This window comes from Nicotiana tomentosiformis, chromosome 11, assembly GCF_000390325.3.
Source record: "Nicotiana tomentosiformis chromosome 11, ASM39032v3, whole genome shotgun sequence".
In the NCBI taxonomy this organism is placed as follows: Eukaryota; Viridiplantae; Streptophyta; class Magnoliopsida; order Solanales; family Solanaceae; genus Nicotiana; species Nicotiana tomentosiformis.
Genome location: NC_090822.1, coordinates 26617998 through 26642476, shown reverse-complemented (window position 1 = coordinate 26642476; position 24479 = coordinate 26617998). Strand labels below are relative to the sequence as shown.

General features: G+C 36.5%; 1 protein-coding gene across 1 annotated transcript; it reads left to right on the top strand.

The window, feature by feature from the left end:
- Positions 1 to 3122: 3122 nt before the first annotated feature.
- LOC104107756 (uncharacterized) lies at positions 3123 to 11316 on the top strand. The gene is made up of 11 exons (XM_009616638.4): positions 3123 to 3368; positions 3469 to 3528; positions 4129 to 4170; positions 5490 to 5609; positions 5704 to 5849; positions 5928 to 6075; positions 6159 to 6242; positions 7110 to 7225; positions 7350 to 7408; positions 10628 to 10718; positions 10878 to 11316. Exons 1-11 carry the CDS (start codon positions 3269 to 3271, stop codon positions 11103 to 11105), a joined length of 1194 nt encoding a protein of 397 aa, XP_009614933.1. The 5' UTR covers positions 3123 to 3268; the 3' UTR covers positions 11106 to 11316.
- The last annotated feature ends 13163 nt before the right edge of the window (positions 11317 to 24479 follow it).

Below are 24479 nucleotides of genomic sequence, written 5' to 3'. Positions count from 1 at the left end.
AATCTACCCATACCAAAATCACTAAATTCCGATAACAATTCGGCCCTCAAATCCTCAAATCTATCCAAGAGGGTTTTCAAACTTTTCCAACTCAATTCACCAATTAAACCACTTCAATAGTGATGGATTCGGGTAATTTAATCAATATTGAGTTAAGAACACTTACCCCGTTGTTTTCTCTGAAAATCTCCCACAAATCGCCTAAATCTGAGCTCCAAATCGTTAAAAATAAAAAATGGGACGAAGTCCCATTTTCAGAACTTAGACTCTCTGCCTAGTGATTTCTTCTACGCGATCGCGTATCACAAATTTTCTGCCCAAACATTAACCCTACGCGATCGCATCAAGTCCCACGCGATCGCAATGCACCAAGTTCTGACTCTACGCGATCGCATCCCTCTTCACGCGATCGCGTAGCACAAACGCGTGGCCCAACTTCCTCTCAAATTTCCCCTACGCGATCGCAAATAATGACACGCGATCGCGATACACACATTGGCCAATTCTACGAGTGCAGTGAACAAATTCCCAGCTGCCTAAATTAACCCTACGTGATCGCAACCCTATTCATGCGAACGCGTAGAATAAATCCACCTCTGCCTAAATTACTTTACGTGATCGCAGACCAACATACGCGATCGCGTATAAGGATACGAGAAGAAAATACCAGCAGCTATTAGTAGTGTTTCAAAGGCCAAAAGTGATCCGTTAGTCGTCCGAAATTCACCCGAGCCCCTCGGGACCTCAACCAATTATACCAGCAAGTCCCAAAACATCATACGAACTAAGTCGAACCCTCAAATCACACCAAACAACGCTAAAATCACGAATCATCCAATTCAAGCTTAATGAAACTTAAGATTTCCAACTTATATATTATGTACCGAACCCTATCAATTCAAGTCCGATTTACCTCAAATTTTGCACACAAGTCATAAATGACATAACGGAGCTATAAAATTTTTCAGAACTGGACTACGACTCCGATATCAAAAAGTCAACTCCCCGGTCAAACTTCCAAACTTAAATTTCTATTTTAGCCATTTCAAGCCTAATTTAAGTACAAACTTCCAAATAAAATTGCGAACACGCTCCTAAGTCCAAAATCACCATCCGGAGCTGTTGGAATCGTCAAAATTCTATTCCGGGGTCGTTTTATCAAAATATTGATCGAAGTCAAATTTAGCACTTTAAGGCCAACTTAAGGAACCAAGTGTTCCGGTTTCAACCCAAACACTTTCAAATCCCGAACCAACCATCCTCGCAAGTCATAAATCATTAAAAGCACATACATGGAGTTTTATTTTAGGGAACGAGGTTCTAAAAGTTAAAATGACCGGTTGGGTCATTACAATAAGTCATGTTAGAAACCATGCTTAGGCTATATGTGGGTATTGATGGGACCCACAGAGGTTGTGTACATGTTGAATTATCTGCTTAAATTGTTATTTTGTACTTAGTCACAGTTTACTTGATTATTTTATCTCAGTCTCTATTGTTCATTATTGATGTATCATATCATTGTTGTTTGTGCTGATTTTATGATTGTTGAGAGCCCGAGAGAATGGAGAGCTTTATGACCGAGTGAGACCGAGGGCCTGATTGTGAGATATTATACTATAGCACGTGAGTTGTCCGTGCAGCACGTGAGTTGTCCGTGCAGATCCTCATATTATACTATAGCACATAAGTTGGCCGTGCAGTATGTGAATTGGCCGTGCGGATCCTTATATTATACTATAACACGTGAGTTGTCCGTGCGGATCTCCATATATATATATATATATATATATATATATATATATGGCACGTGAGTTATCCGTGCAGATTATAACGCTTGGGCTGTAGGAGCCCCTCCAGAGTTTATACAACCCTAGTGAGTACGGGTACCCATTGAGTGTGAGTGATGAGAGCTGGGAGCCTAGTGGGTGATTGTTGTCCTGAGAGGCTGTACTTGTTTTTCATTAGTTGATGCACTTAATTGTTATCTACTATCGTGATAAAATTTCTGAAAGATTCTATATCCGGATTACATGAACTTGAATTGTATAAAATTGATTTGACTTAAACTGTCGGATTTGAAAACATGTTTATTCTTTGCCGAAATTGCTGAAAATGAACTATAATTGTATAGCTCGTCACTATCTTCAGTTTCTTATTTATTATTGCTACTTGCTGAGTTAGTTGTACTCATACTACACCCTGCACTTCGTGTGCAGATTCAGGTGTTCCCGGACATAGAGGGTGTTGATTCTTGTGTATAGCTGATTTTCCGGAGATTCAGAGGTAGCTGCAGTATTTCGCAGACCATGTCTTTTCTTCCCTATTTCTTTATTACTCTATTTTGGTCTTAGACTATTATAGACCGTACTTTTCCCGACTTGTATTCATATTAGATGCCCATGTACTCAGTGACACCAGGTTTTGGGGAGTGTTCATATTAGTATTTGTGGGATTTTGTATTGTATTTAAATATTATATTTCCAAACTTAAAAGAAATTATAGTTTATTGAGATTATCGGCTTGCCTAGTATCGAGATAGGCGCCATCACGACATGTTGGATTTTGGATCGTAACAATATGAATACTTATTTTATCAGTAAAATATTGAAAATTATTTATTTTTTCATTTTTAATTTAGCAAATCACTGCACGCCTTCCTAAAAGGAAGCATTATGAATGCGAATTGTGTATTTGAGAAAATGCAATGGCATTTTGGTCCCTCTTCAATGTCCAAAACGTGTATGTGGACTTGAGGAATCTAATACACTTCCTCGCTCTCGATTGAACTTGAATACAAAAGAAACTTTTTGTATCTTTAATTTTATAAGATCATATTTATATTTTTTAAGAATTTAATTACATTTAGTTTTATAACTCAAATACATTTTTAGTAATATAACCTTTTTAACTTTGTCATTCATATGGATTACACGCGGCATGTCAAAAAATAGTATACCCAAAAACACGTAATCATCAGTGAGGGAGCGAGGAGAGCAGTAAAACAGTAATCATCGGTGAGGGAGCGAGGGGAGCACTAAAAGAGTGGCATTCCTAATGTTTTTTTTTCCCCCGAATTTTATTCATATTTAAATAGTCAACATTTTACATTTATGTAATTAAATTAACTTTCTTTTCCAATTTTGGCCAATGAATTATTTTCCTTCTAATACCCTCCTTAAACCCCAAAATCACTACATCCACCGCGTTTCTTCCGCCGCCTCCTCCGCCGTAATCTCATTCATACGACGGCGTTTAGGGGATAATCATGAACTCTCCATCACCGCACCACGAAGAAGACGAACACGAAGAAGAGGTCTTCATAGATGAAAGTGATATCATTCAAGAAATAAACGTCGATGAAGAAGGTATAAAACAAAATCCAATCTTTTCCCCCAAACTCTTCTTTTTATATTATTTTAGTTTAGTTAGATTTATGGACAATTACAAAACAAATAATGGTTGCAGAGTTAATTGATGCTGATGAAGATGATGAAGGAGAAGAAGATGGAGGAGGAAGATTGTTAGGTGAGTTATGTTTGGCTCAATGGAAGTCTTTTGTTTTAAGTTTTCAGCTTTCTATTTGACTTAATCACTTCTAGAAACCTTCTGAGTATAAACAGCCAAAATTTCATATATCTTGGTTCCTCATGTTTCTGCTGTAATTACTTTTACTTGCTCCCTCCATCCCAATTTATGTGAATGTATTTGACTGCACTCCAGGTTTAAGAAATAAAGAAAGACTATTGTAACTTGTGGTCTAAAACAAGCCATGGACATTTGTTGGGCTATAAATCATCTTATAAAGGGTAAAATGCATATTTCAAAGTTAAATTGTTTCTATATATAGAATGATGTTATTTTTTTCGGGACAGACTAAAAAGTAAAGTGTACCACATAAATTGTGACAGGGAGAGGATATCTTACTGCAAGCTGCGAACTTTGCGAAATTGAATTATTGCTGTAATTCTGGGTTTGGACTTTGTATTACTTATTTTTCGGTTGGGTGCATTTGTTTTGGGGGGGAGTGGGGAGAGGGGAGGGGGAGGGGAGTGGGGTGTTTAGTTCAAAACTTTTTTTTTGGATTAATTAGCATACTGATATGGATGTTTGGGATAATTGTTCCAGATGAAGCTGATGATTCGGTTCATACATTCACGGGCCATACTGGTATTGTACTTCTTTTAGTATTCTTGTAATTTGATATTTGAATGATGAACAGCGCTCAGTTGATATTCTTATTCAGTTGCAACTTTCGTTTTAGTCCTGCTGCAGTTGGAAAACTGGAGGTTGCCTAATGTTATGTTGAGTCTCTTTGTGTGTCGGTTAAAAAAACATGTGTGAGGTATAGATAGGTTGTTTAGCTGACTAAATGGGGAAACGTTGCCTTTTCAGTCGCATAGAATTCTACACTTAGAAGTGATATTGCCTTTGATTGATGGTGCTTCAAATAAGTGGACAGATTTTACTAGGAAGTGCATTGTCGAATCGTCAATCAAATAAGCAAAGCTAATTTTTCCAATAGGCAAGCTTGAACAAATACTGAGTACTAAGAAAAATTGGACGATGAAAGAGAAAACCAGTGGTCATGGTGGAGCATACATACAATTTCTTAAGATATGAAAAAAGAAAACCAGCGGTTTTAAAGACACTGATGGATCATGGTGTAGTAGTAGTCGTAGAAAGTAGAACCAGATGCCAATGCTTATTACCAAACAAGTTTTATGCGTGGAATATGAAATTTGAAAAAGGGCTATGTTTTTCTTGGATCGAGATTGTTCCCGAAGGACAAGATTCAATTTTTCCCAAATTAAGATAAAAATTAGGATTTTGTTTATATCCAACTAAATCTTATTGATTTCAGTTGGAGCATTCTATAACATGCTTTTGGAAAAGGACATCCTGCAATGAAAGAGAAAAAATTACTTGATCAAAAAATGAAAAAGAACAAAATATGATATGATTCTAGCTAACTGTTCTAGGCTTCTGGTTCTGGAAATATAAACAAGATTTTTGCATCAGATGTTGGTCCTCTTTCTGGTATTTGTATCCGGGAGTTTCACACACATCAATGTAATTATTTTTGCATTTCCAAAAATTTGCATCTGCTGCTGGTGAACCTGCTTCGCATAAGATGGTTTAACCTCACTGGCACAATGATTTTATATCTGGGAATTTCACACACATCAATGTAATTATTTTGGCATTTCCAAAAATTTGCATCTGCTGCTGGTGACCTGCTTCACATAAGATGGTTTAACCTCACTGGCACAATGATTTTAGATATGGAGCTTAAATGTGTTTCATGGATTTTGTAGTAGTTAATAGTTAGATGCAGCCATGAGTTCTTTTGGATAAGGTTAGATGCAGCCATGAGTTTACTGTTGTCAATGCATCCTAATTGGGTATAGTGTATAAGTAGTTTGTACTTTATGGTGCTTACTTTTTTCTTGATAATTTAATTTTTCAATACCTTTTCCTCTTTATAGGTGAACTATATACCGTTACCTGCAGCCCAACAGATGCTAGTTTGGTGGCAACAGGTGGTGGAGATGATAGAGGATTTATGTGGAAGATTGGTTATGGTGATTTTGCTTTTGAGTTACAAGGTAATTGAGTCTTGACTAACCCCAAGAATCCTTTTCTTTTGTTTATCATCTGAATGATTCATGGTTTAATGTAAGTTGTTTGATTATGCTGCAGGTCACACAGATTCTGTATCGAGTTTGGCTTTTAGTACTGATGGTCAGTTGCTTGCTTCTGGGAGCCTTGACGGGAATATAAGAGTGTGGAACATAACTTCAGGTGGTCTGAATGGCACACTTGAAGGTCCTGGAGGCGGAATAGAGGTGAAACATTTTCTCGTGCGTAACAAATCCTATTTTTGTGTAAAATTTGGAATCAATTATGAAATGTGAGGTGCTCAGTGGGTCAGGTGGCATCCGAGAGGACATGTGGTGTTGGCAGGTTCAGAGGATTCTTCCGTTTGGATGTGGAATGCTGATAACAGTGCTTTCATGAACACGTTTTTAGGTCATAGTGGTAGTGTAACCTGTGGTGGTTTCACTCCTGATGGTACTTCCCTGTTTCTCTGGTAAAATTTCCAGTGTTTACCTCCTTTTGAGTAGAACTTATGTTTCTTATATATGCTTGCTCAGGTAAATCGATTTGTACTGGGTCCGATGATGCAACCCTGAGGATATGGGATCCAAAGAGTGCCCAGAGTATCCATGTGGTAAGAGGTGAGATTTTTGCTTTCTGGCTGCTAATATCTTGATTTCTTTTGCATCACACATTCCAAAATTAGGTGAAAAGTAAAGCTTTTATTCTGCCTCCAACACTCCCTCGTCCGACCCACATACCACAAATAGGGGTAGGAAGCTTACAGATAGAAGGCTTTCTCTCATTTGCGCAAAAATATGTTTCCCTATTTCGGGGAATGTGGCTGAGATATAAAATGCTGGATAAAAACTGTGGATAGTAGCATATGCTAATAATATATTGCTGAGTTAGCATTTCTTTTTCATTTTCAAGGACCTTAATCCATGCTTATTGATTATCTTGCTTGTTTCTTTCTTTCAATATGCTATATTGAGCTGGCTCTCTGTACTTCCATTCCAATAAATGATGTTAGCACTCTTATCAGTGGCGAGATTTGCTGTCATAACATTGGTCTTTTATTAGAGAAACTATTTTTCTAGATTTAGACCCCACTTTTAGGATTAAACTTGGGTTTTTGTTGTTGTTTGTACTTTTCTAGATTAATACTCACTCTATTTCAATTTAAATGACACACTTTCCTTATTAGTCCGTTCCAAAAAAAAATGACACATTTCTATATTTGGAGATAATTTAACTTTAAATTTTTTATTTTACCCACTTTACCCTTAATGAGAAGCTTTTATGCCACACAAATGTCATGGCCCTACAAAGTTTTTGCCCCTTAAGCTTTTAGGACCACATATTTCAAGAGTTTCTTTTTTTCTTAAACTTTGTGCCAAGTCAAACTACATCATTTAAATTGAAATGGAGGGAGTATATGATTTGTCAGATCTGGTCTTACTATTATTATTTGTTAATTTCTGAAAATGTTTATTTATTGTTGCAAGGTCATCCGTACCACACGGAAGGACTGACATGCTTGACGATCAGCTCGGATTCAGCTCTTGCTCTCTCAGGTTCAAAGGATGGTTCGGCTCACATTGTCAATATAACTACTGGAAGGGTCAGAATCTTCGATGAATGATAATTTTCTCTTTACATTTTTCACAATGGTTTTTTATGTAATTTGATGCTTCCAGACTTTGGACGGTGTTTGTCTGATCACTGATTATTATTTTCTATGTCAGGTTGTCACTTCTCTGAGTTCTCATACAGATTCGATAGAATGTGCCAGCTTTTCGGCAAGGTTTTGTCTACATCTGACATCTCTCTATCTATCCTTGTATTTTAACCCTTTGAATGCCCTTTATCTGTAAGGGGACAGAGGAGACGGATTGGTAAATAATTAAAATATCGTGCAACAATCACCACAAATATGTGAACATGCCTTGACCACTGAACCCTTGACTGTTTTATTGTAAAATTAGCCCGAGAGGAATCAAATGTTGTCAGATCTCCTGAGGACGATTTTACTAAAGAGACAGTAGTTATGTGGACATAGTCCAGTATAACATATTAGATTATTGGTTAAGAACATATTTAAAAAACGGAAAAGGGTAAAAAATACCCATCTACTATTGGATATTGTTTAAAGTTACTCTCCATTATACTATTTGGTCATTTTAATCCCTACCGAAGGGGGCACGTGGAGGCCTTCTAAACCTTACCACCAACCCTGAATTAAATTAACTCGACCCATTACCCATAATCCAGTAAAATCTGGTGTTCTTCACAGTTTGCTTCTAAAATCTGAAATCTCATTTATTCTTGTTCTTCATTGAGAAATCTGGCGTTTAACTAACAAATTATCCAAAACTAGAAAAATCGTGTTTGCTTCATATTTTTTCTTCACGGTTTGCTTCTACAACAACACAGTGAATTCCCATAAGTGGGGTCTAGGGAGGGTAGGGTGTACACAGCCTTACCCCTACCCTGGGAAGGTAGAGAGGATGTTTCCGATAGATCCTCGGCTAAAGAGAAAAATGAATAGAAACAGTGGCAACAAGTAGTAACAATAAGAAGATATTAAGGAAGCGAAATAAAGATAGCAATCAAACAATAGGTAGTAATAGCAACTAAGAATAAAAAGATACCGTACCAACGCTAGTGCTACCGGGCTGAGAAAGAAAAGGGACACGCTTGACTACTTACTAATCATCTACCCTAATCCTCGACTTCCACGCCCTCCTATCAGGGGTCGTGTTCTTGGCAAGCTCCAACTGTGCCATATCCTGCCTAATGACCTCTCCCCAATACCTCACATTTTGCTTCTAAAATCTGAAATCTCACTAATTCTTGTTCTTCATTGAGAAGTCTGGTGTTTAACTAAAAAATTATCCTTGATCTCTTCTCTTGAAACCCGGATTTGGAAGTTGGGTTCGAAAATCCCGTCACTGATTTGGGGTTTAGAACTAGGTCACCATTGCCGAGCTTAAAACTTCGAATCTGGGTTTGCATTTTCGCAGGTCTGAGGTATGTTTGTTCTGAAGCTGATAAGCAAATCGTCGAAGACCCCTCGAAATGTAGACTTATAAGCGAATTCGTAAAATGCGATTGATGAGTCGAGGCTCTCAAATCTGGAAATTCGTCGAAGTTGTGACTCAAATCAATTGGGTGTTCGAATTTCTTGTGGGAAATACCTTGTGAAGCTTGTACTGATATTTGATTTTGTTTGGAGAGGATTCAAACACCATAAGGCATAAGCTGTTGGGTCTCTTGGAAATTCGAATTTGAGGTTTAAAAAAAAATGAAGAACGATTGGAATTGAATTTTGAAGGTCTCGGCTGAATTTTAAAAATATATTTGCTTCTAAATTTTACTGGGTTATGGATAATGGGTAATGGGTCTGGCTTAAATTTTAATTCAGGATTAGGGGTTAAAAAGGCTTAGAAAGCCTCCACGTGTCCCCTCTGTTAAATGGAGGGCAAATCTGATCAATAGTAAGATGGTAGGGATTTAAATGACCAAATAGTATAGTTGAGGGTAACTTTAAACAATATCCAATAGTAGAGGGGTATTTTTAACCCTTTTCCGTAAAAAAAAAACACTTCGATGCACCTTCAGTATCAACTGTCTCTAAGCAGTTATCTATTAATTTATCTGAGGATCTTTTTGGGCGTGAAATTGAATTTGCTGTGCTGCATTCAGATGTTGTGGAGTTCTCATTGATCTCTAATTGTCTTTAAGTAACAGATTATGGTATTCAAATGAGAACAACCTGCTAAGACAGCTTCTTGTCCTTAAGAAGGTTCAAAAGTGTATATTGTTATTGCTGAAAACTGGAAGACTGTTGATGCCAGGTCTTGCCTTTCTCCTGAATGAGAGGCTTTATTGTAGAACTTTGGTGACCTCAAAGTTTTAATGAGTTAATCCATTACGGGTAAGACATGCGCAAATTGGTTATGGACTCCGTGCCGCAAAGTTCCAACATTTAGACATGAGTTGGACCTAAGAAAGCACCAAACTTTCCAGGATAAGAAAGTCATGGTGGAATAATATAGCATCAATTTAGTTATTTGTTTGTTGGACTAGCAAGTCGAAGCTTGTTTTCCATAAATCTAGTGGGTGATGTGAATGGGAAAAAATGGATGCATATTTTATGATGAATCACACATTGATTTCCTAACAATAAGAAAGTCATGGTGGAGTAGTTTTAAATACGTCTGTCAGACTGGTACTTTGAAACTTGTTTCCAAGATAATCCAATAGCCTATGATGTGAGTAGAAAAAAAAAAAATTATATATATTTAATGATGAACCATACATTCATTTCCTAGCAATACAGCATGATAGAAGCAATCTTTTGAATAACTTAGTGATTTCTGTTACAGGTGACTCACACTATATATATATATATATATATATATATATATATATATATATATATACACACACACATATATGTATGTATTCCTTCATAAAAGGAATGCATGTGTGATGCTACGTTCATCTGTACCATTTTTGTTTGTCAGTTTGTGTATGGTTAAATGTTGTCTTTCTATTAGGCATAGAGGTCAGCATTACACTGTTACTATTCCCGTGTTTCGTCGAAATTCAATGTGTGACCTAAGATTGCTTTGAGATAAGCTTTTATATTAACCCCGAAGAACCATTCATCTTTAGCCTATTACAAGCATAGTTTTTGTTGGGAAGTCTTTTTCCATATGATAGGTTGAAGATTGGATCTGTAGCCTTTGCATGGAAATATTCCTTCGAGACGGAGAACAGGATGAGAGACGAAGACAAGGGGGTACCTCTTAATGAAATGAGCTTGGTATAAAACATAGGATGTAGGGATTTAAATCTATTTTGACTGATGTGGCTATTCCCATTCTTTGGAGTTTTGTAGTAATTCCTTTATTGATTATCATATGCCTTGAATGTTCCTTTCTCTAATACTTGTTTTTGGTTTGTTAAATTAATAATTGGTTCTTTAAACTACTTTCATCATCTGAAATACTTTCAGCGCTCCATGGGCTGCAACTGGAGGCATGGATAATAAGCTTATTATTTGGGACTTGCAACAATCCTTACCTCGCTCCACATGTGAACATGAGGTTTGAACTTCCTTTTGCTCCCTGTATATATATCTGTATATTTACATGCAGTTGAACGCTCATTTGCTTTTGTAAATACTCTATGCTATTTCAAGAAAGTTTTGTAGTAAACCCCAGTTTTTTCATTGCCTTGCTATTTGCTGAAAATACGTTGTTTAGGGGGGCGTGGCATGCTTGTTGTGGCTGGGGCAACATAGATATGTGGCAACAGGTTGTGTTGATGGGAAAGTGCGGATATGGGATAGCCGTTCGGGAGAATGTGTGAGAACCTTTAGCGGACACGCTGATGCAATTCAGTCTCTAGCTGCATCGTCCAATGGGGAGTACCTCGTTTCTGTCTCTATCGATGGAACAGCACGGGTATTTGAGATAGCAGAGTTCAACTAAGAAGAGACCCCTATCTTTTTGTGTGATTAAAGAGTTCAAATAGTTATACTGAGGTTTAAGTACTACATAGAGTCAGAGTTGCACTCCGCAAAGCATTGTCTTGTTCTTGTTTTCGGATTGACAGCATTTGATAGTGTCTTGGCGACATTGATATTACACATATCGACCACATTTGCTTATTGTTTGTTTATTGATTGATAGTTCAACATAAGTCCATGCAACTTCAATATGTATGTATGCCGAGTACCTAGAAGGGTGTGACTTAGTGGTTGACGAGGTGGGTGAAAATCATGAGATTATGATTTAAACCCAACATAGACAAAAATTATCAGGTGATTTCTTCCTCTCTGCCTAACCCTTGACCCTTGATGGATAGAGTTGTTTGATTCTTATGTTGGTGGGAGACAGCATGTGCCGAAAAAATACTCCAGGCGCACAAGTTGACAAAGCCAGTAATGCTATAAAAAGGATAAGTGTGTCAACCGAGGGTTTTGAGAAGTTCCTTTTGACGAAAGAAACTTTTAGTAGTAATCATGAGGCAACAAAAACCAAGTTTTTTTTTTTTTGGTTAATTAAAGGGGTTGATTATATTATCAACTAAACTGTCAAAATAGGTACATCAGAGGGGTAATTAGTATCCCCTGCAGTATCTAAATATTTTTCCATAGTATTACTATTACATTTCAAAAAGGTTCTAGGAAAAGCAGTTCCTAGGATGTTTGCCCAAAAGACTTCATTTGCAAAACACCGGAGGAACTGCCAGCATAGTTGTCCTTTCAAAAAAGATTTTTCTTTCTCCTTCCTTTGCTAGTAGATTAGCTACCCTGTTCTGCTCCTTGTAACCGTGCTTCACCACTGTTCTTCCTATCCTTTGATCAACAACTTGCATTGAGATAATAGACTCATAAGCATCATTTCCCACTAAGCATTTTTATAACCTCTATAGAGTCTGGTTATTTCTAATGGTGTTAGGCCTCTTTACTCTGCAATTTGTAGTCCCTGTAGTAGGGCAATTAGCTCAGCCTGGATATTAGTGGTGTGTGGCAGACTTACTATGTAGCCTAGGATCCAATCACCTCTGGAGGTCCTAAAGACACCCCCAGTTTCTCCTTTCCCTGGGTTGCCTAGTGCAGCCCCATCAGTGTTGAGTTTGTACTGACCCCTAGCAGGGGATCCCACTTTACCCAAATAACCACCTCTTTTCGCAATTGTATCCCCTGTTGATATAGTATGGTATTCTGTGGCTTTTGCTATAACATTGGGGACAGAGATGTGGTCTCTTTTTTTTTTTTTTTGAAGTTGTGGTTTCTTGTTAACCATATATGCCAGAAATAGAATGGGAAGACAGCCTCCCAAGACAGATTGTTATTGCAGTTGACTACTTCATCATAAACGACCATAACTGGAGAGTCAATTTCTAAGATAAATAAACAACTTTTAAAACTTCAGGTTTTACTATAAAGTAAGAAGAAACAGTGGAGATAAAACTTTTAAATTACTTTTTCAAAAAGAAAAATAAAGGAAACTTTCATGCTAACTGGATAAGAAGCCACCTGAACTCGTTCTAACTTATCAGCCAATTGCAAGAATTACATATTGAGATTTTCGTTCAGAACTGTTCACAACCAGACAGGTTGATCAAAACAAATTCGTCCTAACTTATCAGCCAGTTATAATTTGAAGGGAAAATGATATTGTATAGTCACTCTTAAAATATTAGCTAAAACGATATGAGTATTTGTTTTTTTGTATATATAAGCATTTTTGTATGTTATATACAAAATATGACACTTTTGCGGCTATCGAATGTAAATAGTTTCGGCCATGGAATAAATGTGATCTTTGCTAATTTAAACCCAGATATTAAGACAGGAAGCCAATGAAAAGTCACCCCAAGAGCAAGATGGGGAGTTCTTGGAAGGAGGGAGCCGAGGGTCTATCGGAAACAGCCTCTCTACCCCAGGGTAGGGGTAAGGTCTGCGTACACACTATCCTCCTCAGACCCCATTAGTGGGATTATACTGGGTTGTGGTTGTTGTTGTAAGCCAATGAAAAGAGGAGAACGAGGGGAAAATTTTGTACTCAAAAAGATGCCAGGAGATTTCTAGTATCCTCATATATTTGCTCAACTAGATTAGGTTGGTATTAATACATCATAAGTAAATTGAATCCTTGATTTCCACAAGCTATTACCTTCTAAAGATATCATAAGAGCTACTTTTTAATCTTTTTTTTTAAAATTATTTTATTTTATTTTTTATTTTATAATTGAGAAATTGTCGAATCTGGCAGACGGTTCAAAACTCGGTGGATAATGGGTTTGCCCCTCTACTCTTTGTCACGACCTAATTCCGTACTAGGTCGAGACTGCACCTAACGCCGCCATGCAATTTGATAAGTCTTTTTAAACAAAATATCAACATAATACGTACATAGTCTGCGGTGATAGAAATGACAAGTACAACAGTACATAAGTGCTACAAATCCCCAAAACCCGACGTTACAAGAGCATGAGCAATCTAGGGAATATACAACACTACTAAAACTATTGTTCGAAAGTAATAGACATGAATAGTAAATAAGATGGAAGGAGACTCCGGTGCTGCAGATCGTAACAAGGCAAGCAACTCACCCCTAAGTCTCCGTAGATGATCGGCTACGCGCCCGCGTGACCACTGGTGGAACCTGTCTCAGTACCTGCACATCAGTGCAGAAGTGTAGCGTGAGTGCGGAGAACAATGCGTACCCACTAAGTATCTAGTCTAACCTCGACGAGGGGTCGACTTAACACTTACTAGAGGTCAATAATAATAGTAAAAGTGCATAAAGTAGACATGGTGAGCATACAACAGGTATCAATGTGATAAATAAAAGCAACTACAATAAATACATAAGGAACCCGTAACACATCACCAACATCTCATAACTGGCCGTGAAGGCACTAAATCAATTATCCAAACTGGAACCCGTTTCGATTATTAAGCACGGAGTTGTCGAGGCGAACGGCCCGATCCTATAAGAATAGTGGTACTCAGTATCGCCGAGGCGAACGGCTGGATCCCATAAGAATAGTGTTACCATCATACTGCCGAGGCGAACGACCCGATCCCATAAGAGTGGTGTTACCATACTGCCGAGCTGAACTGCCTGATCCCATAAGAGTGATGTTACTATACTGTCGAGGCGAACGACCCGATCCCATTAGAGTAGAGAAATTTACCTCGCTCGCGAAAGTACTTGCAACGCGATAGGACATGAATTTTTCATAATTAATAAGTATTCCTCATTTTCCCAAAATAAGAAAGCTAAGTCGATAATTGCAACTTTAAAATCCCTAGTCTCAGCTCTATTCAAGACAACCAATACGCAAAATAATCACAACAGTACAATTAAAAGCATGATGTGGATCTAAGTCTACCTAGATATATCGTGGAATATAGTTACGTACGGAGTCTCGTCACCTAGTGCGTACGTAGCTCCCCACACAAGTAAATACATAACAGGATACACCTAAGGGGATGAGTTCCCTCTTACAAGGCTAGGCAAGAGACTTATCTCGTTCCAAAGCTCACTTCCGGTCCACTAATCCACTCTAAAAGCCCAAGTCGATGCCGAACAATCCGAAACTAGTCAAATGTTATATAATTTAATCAATATATACTCAAAAATTCATAATTTAGATATTAGAGTAATTATCCAACCCAAATTAAAAGATTTTAAAAAATTCGCCCCCAGGCCCACTTGCCTGAATTCTGAAAATTTTCGAAGATAAACATCACCCATAGCCTCACAAACTCATATATATAATTTTTTACTTAATTCCATAATCAATTTCGTGGTCAAATCTCATTTTTATCAAAACCTAGGTTTTTCATTAATCTCCTAAATTTTTTATAATTTCTATGTTAAAATCTACCCATAATGCATGATTTAAACTCACATTGTATAGAAATTACTTACCTCAAAGTGCTAGGTGAAAACCCCTCCTCATTTTTAAAACTCATTGCCCAAGCATTTCTTCTTCGCGATCGCGAAGGCAAGCTCCCTGTGCCCAGGAAAAAGGCCATTGCGAATGCGAGGAGCCACATGCGAACGCGAAGGCTGACACGCCTGAGCTTCGCGAATGCAGGGTCCAGCTCGCGAACATGAAGAGTAACAGAGCTCACCCCCAGGTCCTTCTTCGTACGCGAATGTGGGCCTTTCACGCGAACGCGAAGGCCACAGGTCCCAGGCCTTCGCGAACGCGAGCAAGGGGTCGCGAACGCGAAGAGAAAACCTTAGCCCCTTACATTTCCTTCTCCGCGAACGCGATAGAGCCCTCGCGATCGCGAAGAAGGAAACTAGAACTAGCACACCAAATTTTTGGGACCAGCTCCGGGCGGTCCGAAACTCACCCGAGCCACCCAGGATCCTGTCCAAGTGCACCAACAAGTTCATAACCATAGTACAGACCTGATCAAACTCTTGAAACACGTAAAACAACATCAAAACTAAGAATCACACCCCAAAACCAAATTGAATCAAATTATGAACTTCAAGTTTTCAACTTGCTCTGAACGCGCCGAATTGTACCTAGACTACTCGGAATGACACCAAATTTTGTGTGCAAGTCATAAATCACCATACAGAACTATTCCCAGGCTCGGAATCCAAAACGGACCTCGGTAACACCAAAACCTACTCCTAACCAAACTTAAAGAACTTGAAAACCTTCAATGCGCCAACTTTCAATATTAAGCGCTGAAACACCCCCGAGTCATCCGAAACCCGATACGAACATACGCTCAAGTCCAAAATCATCATACGAACCTATTGGGATAGTCAAATCCCGATTCCGAGGTCGTTTACTCAAAACGTTGAGTCAAGTTAAACTTAACCATTATAGGCTACTATTAAGGAACTAAGTGTTACGATTTCAACCCAAACCCTTCCAAATCTAATCCAACCATCCTCGCAGGTGATAAAATAGTAAAAATACATATGGGGAGTGTTAATTAGGAGAACGGGGATCTAGAAAGTAAAACTACCGATCGGATCGTTATACTCTTCTTCACTTAAATATTAGGTTTTTGTTTATGGAATAATTCGAACCTATAACGTGCGTCTAACCTACATATCACCCAGTGCGTTCTTACCACTTAGACTAAAGCCCTGGGCAGGGCTACTCTTTAAACTGAGACTTATCATATATCAATTAATCACAAAGCATTAACAAACTTTATGACCCGTAACTTGGATGCAAATAAAAAAGAGCAAACTTTTTTATTACTCAATATGTAATAAAACAATTATTGAGAAAATTATTTAAATGGTTCCAGTGTTCGGAGGCTACTACAATTTTGTTTGCTCTGGTAATGGACGTACTGGTGCACCACATCTAAGGGGAGGTGCCATGGTGCATGCTATTTACAGATGATATTATATTGATTGACGAGACGCGAGACAGTGTGAACGTGCAATTAGAGGTATGGAGACAGACCCTGGAATCTAAAGGTTTCAAGTTGATCAGGACCAAGACAGAATATTTGGAGTGTAAGTTCAATGGCAAGACTCAAGGAGGGGAAATGGAGGTGAGGCTGGACTCGCAGGTCATCCCTAGGAGAATGAGTTTTAAGTACCTTGGGTCTATTATTCAAGGGGATGTGGAGATTGATGAAGATGTCACACATCATATTGGGGCGGGATGGATGAAATAGAGACTCACTTCAGATGTTTTGTGTGACAAGAAGGTGCTCCCGAAACTTAATGGTAAATTCTATAGAGTGATGGTCAGACCAACGGTGTTGTATGGGGTTGAGTGTTGGCCAGTCAAGTTCGCTCATGCCCAGAAGATGAAGGTAGCAGAGATGAGGATGTTGAGATGGATGTGCGGGCACACCAGGTTAGATAGGATCAGAAATGAGGTTATTCGCGACAAGGTAGGTGTGACCCCTATTGAGGACAAGATGCGGGAAGCGCGACTCAGGTGGTTCGGTCATGTGAGAAAGAGGAGCACAGACGCCCCGGTGAAGAGGTGTGAGTGGTTGACATTGGAGGGCCTATAGAGAGGTAGACGTAGGCCAAAGAAGAGGTGGGGAGAGGTGATTAGGCAAGACATGGCACAACTTCAGTTGACCGAGGACATGACCCTTGATAGGAAAATATGGATGTCGAGGATTAGGGTAGTAGAGTAGGTAGTCTAGAGTGTTCATAACAGTAGTATTGACACGCAGTCTTGCTTTCTGTTGGTAGTAGGTTTTTATGCCTAACCGTTGTTTTCTTTCATTGTTGATCACCTTACTGTCGTATTGTTTTTATTCTGCTTTTATATTGCTTTTTGGTACTGTCCCTTCTCGTATATATTTTCATTAATGTGATGCTTATGCTTTCCTAAGCCGAGGGTCTATTGGAAATAACCTCTCTATCCTCACAAGGTAGGGGTAAGGTCTGCGTACACACTACCCTCCTCAGACCCTACGGTGTAGCATAATACTGGGTATGTTGTTGATGTATTTCTTTGTTTGTGGCTTATTTGTTTGTATAACAGAAACACATGCAAGTAAGAAACGCTACCTGAGTCGCTCATTTAATTGTAAATGGAGAATTTCTTTTATGAATATTTTATCTAATAATCTGTCAGTATATTAAACAACTAGTGAACTCACCGCGCTTGTGAAATATATCACTCACTTGCTTAGAAGTTTATTTGTTTTGTCCATCATCATGTATTGTTCTATTTGTATTTTTAATATTATTTTGATAAAATTCAATGCAGCAAAGAAATGCAGGACCACTTCAATCTTGCTGTTGTTCTAATATATCAAAATTCAGCTTGATGATCTTCTTGTTTTTTGATATTTCAATAGCATGCAGTGTACATTTGGATATAGGTTTCGTTAGTTGTGGCTGCAAATACTTCAGATCTAACTTAAAAGCCTCTACCTTGTTTTTAAAAAACTATATCTTCCTCTTATTTTCATAATGCATACTTGTCAAGAAATTGTTGTCGAACAAAAGTGACATTTTGTAAAAATTGTACAAAAATCAATCGAAATTGTCTTCCGTAGAGTATCTAGTAGATCATTGTCAATGTTGTACATCAGCAAAGAAGAAGAAGAAGCAGTTATTTGTGAATGTCTATAAATTATAACTTCATGCACCTACAACTTCCCATATTAAATTTGTTTATTTAAGAGAAATAGAAAACTTGAGAGGGCTTAGCAAGCAAAGTAGAACCAGAATTTTGGTATTTTTCTCTCTCTCGCTGTTTCATATACCTTATCTTAGAGATGCCAATACGAAAAACCAAGCATGAAAGGTATAACAAACAAAATATATCTCAGCAATGTTGAACCAAATAAATAAATAAATTTAATATTTAACCTAATTTGAATGGCAAGGAAGAAATGAATATTTACATAAAAATAAAGATAACGATAGGGCATACGAGATTAACCACCGAAGAAAGGAAATTTACCGAAAAAGACACAAAAATCAAAACATTAGACAATAACACACACTACCCTTCACTGCCCTTTCTTCTTACTTTTTGTTTGAAAATAATATAAAAATAGTTTCATTCACATGAATTTGCATTTAAAAGCATAAAAAGACACAGAACTCATGTTACGAAAAGAAATACGAAAATTTTCAGAATTAATAAAATAAAAGGATTATCTGATATAGGACAAAACGAAGGGGCAAGAAAGAAGATTATGTCCATCTTTTTTCAGTTTAGTTCTTCAAAGAATAAAAGAGAAAAAAGCCAATTATTATTGCTAGATGTTTTCTTATAATTAAAATTAATATCATAGAAGATCGGCCGAAGAATTTGTATAGAGAGAACGATTAAAGGTAAAGTGGTGGAATGAAAGTAGTGAGAAATGGTCAATGCCAACGAAAAATGGCTTGAGAATATGTGTAAACTGTGAGAGGTCCTTAAAGTACCTTGATAGAATGAAGTCTTGAGAAATCTTTTAATAAATTTTCTGCCAATGTGTCATGAACATTAAAACATGAAAATTCTTTTTTCTTGTAACACACACTTATAACTCTAATTCTTGTAATTGCTAGTATTTTGCCAAAAAGTAAGAGAACAAATTAAAAGAAAGAAACTTTAATTCTCTATATAATTGCACTGTTCAGAATACGAAAATCCTATTATCCTGAACATTAAAACTTCACTGTAAATATTTTCAACTTTAAGAAGAGATGGTATTTGAGTACATAGGGAAATTATAAGAGGAGGAAACTGATTATAGGAAGAAATATTAGTAGTTTTAATTATCAGATTTTGGAAACAGATATAGACTAATGCCAACAAAAAAAGAATTATGGCGTTCAAACGACATGAAACATTCACAAATAATAATCGGTACAATAAAACAGAAACAGTTACTGATTAGTAATAATTGGTTCAATAAGATAGCGGTTACTGATTATAGGATGCCATTAACTTCTTTTTTGGGTCAGAGAAAGTGCCATAACTCCTTTTTTTTCCAGTCCAAAAATGCTCAAATTAAGGAATTAAATAAAACTTTAAAATAGAGAAAAATGATAAATGAGATTTATGGCGAAAACAATATGCTGCATAACCTTGTCAGTTCTAAAGTATAGATTGTAGTCACTACCTTATAAATAAATCATGCAATGAAAAATGATTATACCTGCTTCTTACATTTTTCCCCCGATTGGTAACCTGCTTGTTATGTTCTCCAAATTATGTTTTTGTTTAACACCAACGCGACTGCATGCTTTTACATAGAACAACAAAACTAAAACGATTGTAAATAATTTTTTTTCCTACTGGTAAACTGCTTGTTATGTTCTCCAAATTCTGTTTTTGTTAACACCAACACGACTGCATGCGTTTACATAAAACAACAAAACTAAAACGATTGTAAATAAAAATTTTGTCATTTCAGAATGACAATATAAGACATTTGTCATAAAAGGAAGGCAAAAAGGAAAAAGAATAATAAAAAAAGAAAGTACCTGTAAAAAAAAAGGAAAATAGTAACTGCAGAGGAGGGGCTAGCGACACCGAATGTACATTCAAGAAAAAAGCGAAAGGTAATGGAGGTGAAAACATTCAAAACTTGTCTGAGCATGAAACAGACATGACCAATGTTATTTATAATGTAGTAATAAAAAATTGGAGGTTATGAACTTGAAAAATCAGAACCCCAACGAAGAGGCGTGAGTAGTAAATGTAGACTTTTAAAGATCCCGATAAATGGAAAAATTGAAGGAAAAAATCCAAAAAATGAGAAAAAAGATAAAGAGAATTCCTACACTATAAAGATGCCACATCACCTCCCTTATATGTCCCTCCTTTATATATATATATATATATATATATATATATATATATATATATATATATATATATATATATATATATATTAAAAACATGAAACCCCTTTATCCGTCGTAAATGCATTTTAAGTTGGACAAAATTATAAATATAAATAAAATTTATTTTTACAAAATTCAAAATTGTGTGTGGCAAGAAAGGAAAAAAGAAGAAAAGAACAAGTGGGAAATTTCTTTTTCGATTAATATATCCCTAACAAACATGATTGTCGTTGGTTTAAAAGGAAAAAAGAATCGAAAATTTAATATCTAATATCCCTATTAAAGTCAAGTCAAAATTATCGTAGGTTCAAACAGAAAAAAGAAGAAGAGATAATAAGCAGGAAACTAGGAGTATTTAATATCATTCATCAACCAAATTCATTTTGGTGAAGTTCTTAAATTAGAATTTTAAAACTAAAACTATAAATCTCTTAAATTTTATATGTGAATATTGAAACTGGGAAGAAAGAATGATAATTTTTGAATTTGGAGTGATGAAATTATAATACTAAAATAAGTTTATAATTGAATATATTAACAGATGATTGAAAAATTTTATGTTGTAATTTTTTCTTTTATTGAGTTAGCTACACAAGATCAACATTTATTATTTTTAGGAGCATATACTTTTATTTTATAAATCAATATAATATTTTAATATTTTTTCATTGAAATACTGTACACGCACAACGCGTGTATCATAAGATTAGTACTATATTAAAAGCATGAAGACCCTTAGCGAAATATCGTTCGTCTTTTTTACACATTTAAAATAGAATTTGCACTAGACAAAATAGTCATTTAATTATTTTCATAATATTTAGCTTTTTGAAGTCAACTAAAACTTTACTTATTAAAGTTTTCCTTAGTTGAACGACTACACAGAAAATCCTAATATTTAGGATATCAAAATTAATGAAGTTTACCATATACAAATCAAACAACTAGTCAATAATTTTCTTTCTTCTTATTCTACGTGCATAATATTTTAGGAACGTGCAAAGCTCCATTCAATGTAGTACACTTGTCACAATCCGAAATTCTCACCTTCGGACCATGATGGCACCTAACATTTCGCTTGCTAGGCAAGCCAATGTTAAAATAATATTAGCCATTTTAAAATAATTTTTAAATTTATTAATAATAAAGAAACAAATGCGGAAGTAAGGTCTGAAATATAGTGAATAATCCATAAAACTAACGACGTCTAAATACCATCCCAGAATTTATGTCACAAGTGCACGAGCTTCTAGAATAATAAAAATAAAGGTCTGAATAAAATAAAGCTGTCTGGAAATAAACACACAGCTAAGATACAGTAGACGGGGACTTCAGAACTGCGAACGCCGTGCAGTTATACCTCAAGTCTCCTGTGAGTAGCTAAAATCCGAGCAAGTCTATGGTACGCTACTGCAGAGTGTAGTATCAGTACAACCGACCCCATGTACTGGTAAGTGCTGAGCCTAACCTCGACGAAGTAGTGACGAGGCTAAGACGGTTCACTTACATTAACCTGTACGCAATATTAGTAACTACATCAATAATAGAAATAAATCAGGTAACTCATTTATAATGGTTGAAGCCAACTCATCAGTTATAACCAATTATCATTTCCATAAATTCTGATGCAGCGTGCAACCCGCTCTCACAATATATTCACATTCAATTCTGTTGCAGCGTGCAACCCGCTCTCCCAATATTTTCCTTTTAATCAAGTATGTCATATATTTATTTTAATCAAGTATATATATAGACTTTTAAATAAGTCTGTTGCGGCGTGCAATCCGATCCCCCAATATTGACTTCTCTATAAGTTTATTGCGGCGTGCAACCCGATCCTCCAATATTAACTATTTAACAAGTCTGTTGCGGCGTGCAACCCGATCCTCCAATATAGACTTTTAAACAAGTCTGTTGCGGCGTGCAACCCGATCCTCCAATATGGACTATTAAATAAGTCTGTTGCGACATGCAACCCGATCCTCCAATATGGACTTTTAAACAAGTCTGTTGCGGCGTGTAACCCGATCCTCCAATATGGACTTTTAAACAAGTCTGTTGCGGCGTGCAACCCGATCCTCTAATATATTTATTTCAATCAACTCTGTTGCGGCGCGCAACCCGCTCCTCCAATATATTCATTTACCAATTCTTATAGAATAAATTGCCCCAATAAATACAACAATTAATATAAAATTTTAAAACAACAAGCATTCAATAGTTATGATTTAATTATGAAACAAACAATGATAATTAGTAATTTATTATGCAAATCGGAGAAAAAATAGATAGTTTAATATTTAATATGCTAAATGTCAAGTAGCAATTAATACACATAAATCAAATAGCATGTAACAATTATTGCAGGAATTCAAGAATTAATATTTGTCAAGGAATAGGAAAGAAATAATTATTATAACAATTAATTCGTGTCTTAGAACAATTTATGATTTTCAAATAATTATGCAAATAATTAATTTGACGACGTATAGACACTCGTCACCTCGCCTATACGTCGTTCACATGCATTTCACATAACAAATAATTTAAGGGTTCTATTCCCTCAAGTCAAGGTTAACCACGACACTTACCTCGCTATGCAAATTCCAATAAATTACTCGACCACAGCTTTTTCTTTTAAATTTGTCTCCAAAAGCTTCAAATCTATTCACAAATAATTCGATATACTCAATACAAATCGTAGGAATTAATTCCATATGAATTTACTAATTTTTCGGATAAAAATTCAAAATTCACTTTAAAAATTGACAGTGGGGCCCATATCTCAAATCTCGAAAAAACTTACGAAATCCAAACACCCATTCCTAGACGAGTCCAACCATACAAAAATTATCAAATTCCGACATCGGATTGACCTTCGAATCTTCGTTTTACATTTTTGGAAGGTTTTGTAAAAATCTGATTTTTCTTCCATAAATTTATGGATTCATGATGTAAACGAGTATGGAATCATGAAATATAATCAATATATGATAAGGAAAACTTACCCCAATTTTTTCCAGTGAAAATCGCCCAAAAATCGCCTAAATCGAGCTCTCCAAACTCAAAAATGAGTAAAATGGCTAAACTCTCCGTTTTATGGGGTTTCTGGCATTTTCGAGCGCCACAGGTAGCGTGGGGCGCTGCCTGTGGCGCACTTTCCAGAACACCAATAATTCCCAGCGCTAGGGCTAGCGCCCCACGCTACCCTGGGCGCTGGCGGCTACGAAAAATCTTTCCCGACACGAAAATGGGCATAACTCTCTCATACGATGTCTGAATTCGACGATTCTTTTTTCTATGACTCCAAAATTTCAATACGGATCTAATGCTTCCATAAAAACTGAATTTGGAATTCATTTGATTAATGGGATATCACTTATTCTTGAAGAAACGACGTCAAACGTTCTTGAAATGCCAAAATTAAATTCCGTTGACCACCCGAAATCTATCCGAGACCCTCGAGATCTCAATAAAATATACTAACAAGTCCTAAAATATTATACGGACTTACTCGGGGTCTCATATCACATCAAACGATGCTAAAATTACAATTCACACCATGATTCGATATTTTAAGTTTCCAAACTTTTCAATTTACAAATTTTGTGCCAAAACATGTTAAATGAATCCGGAATGACTTTAAATTTGGCACACAAGTCATAAATGACATAACGAAGCTATTTCAATTTTCCAAATCGGATTCCGACCCCGATATCAAAAGTCAACCCCGTGGTCAAACTTGGAAATCTTTAGCCTTTAAATTGCTAGTTCCGTTAAATGGTCATAACTTAAGCTAGGGATCTCCAAATTAAATTTCGGGCATACGCCCAAGTCCTAAATTACGATACGGAGCTACCAGAACTGTCAAAATACTAATCCGGGTCCATTTGCTAAAAATATTGACCAAAGTCAACTCACTTGAATTTTAAAGCTCTATTTCACATTTTAATTCATTTTTCACATGAAAACTTTCCAGAAAATTTTACGGACTATGCACGCAAGTCGAGGAAGGATAAATGGTGCTTTTTGAGGTCT

What these genes read in the sequence shown, in the direction of transcription:
- LOC104107756 (XM_009616638.4), top strand. Translation starts at nt 3,269, where the DNA reads ATGAACTCTCCATCACCGCACCACGAAGAAGACGAACACGAAGAAGAG. An exon ending in TGTGCCAGCTTTTCGGCAAG is followed by an intron (nt 7,409 to 10,627) that starts GTTTTGTCTACA and finishes AAATACTTTCAG; the next exon opens with CGCTCCATGGGCTGCAACTG. An exon ending in GCTCCACATGTGAACATGAG is followed by an intron (nt 10,719 to 10,877) that starts GTTTGAACTTCC and finishes TACGTTGTTTAG; the next exon opens with GGGGGCGTGGCATGCTTGTT.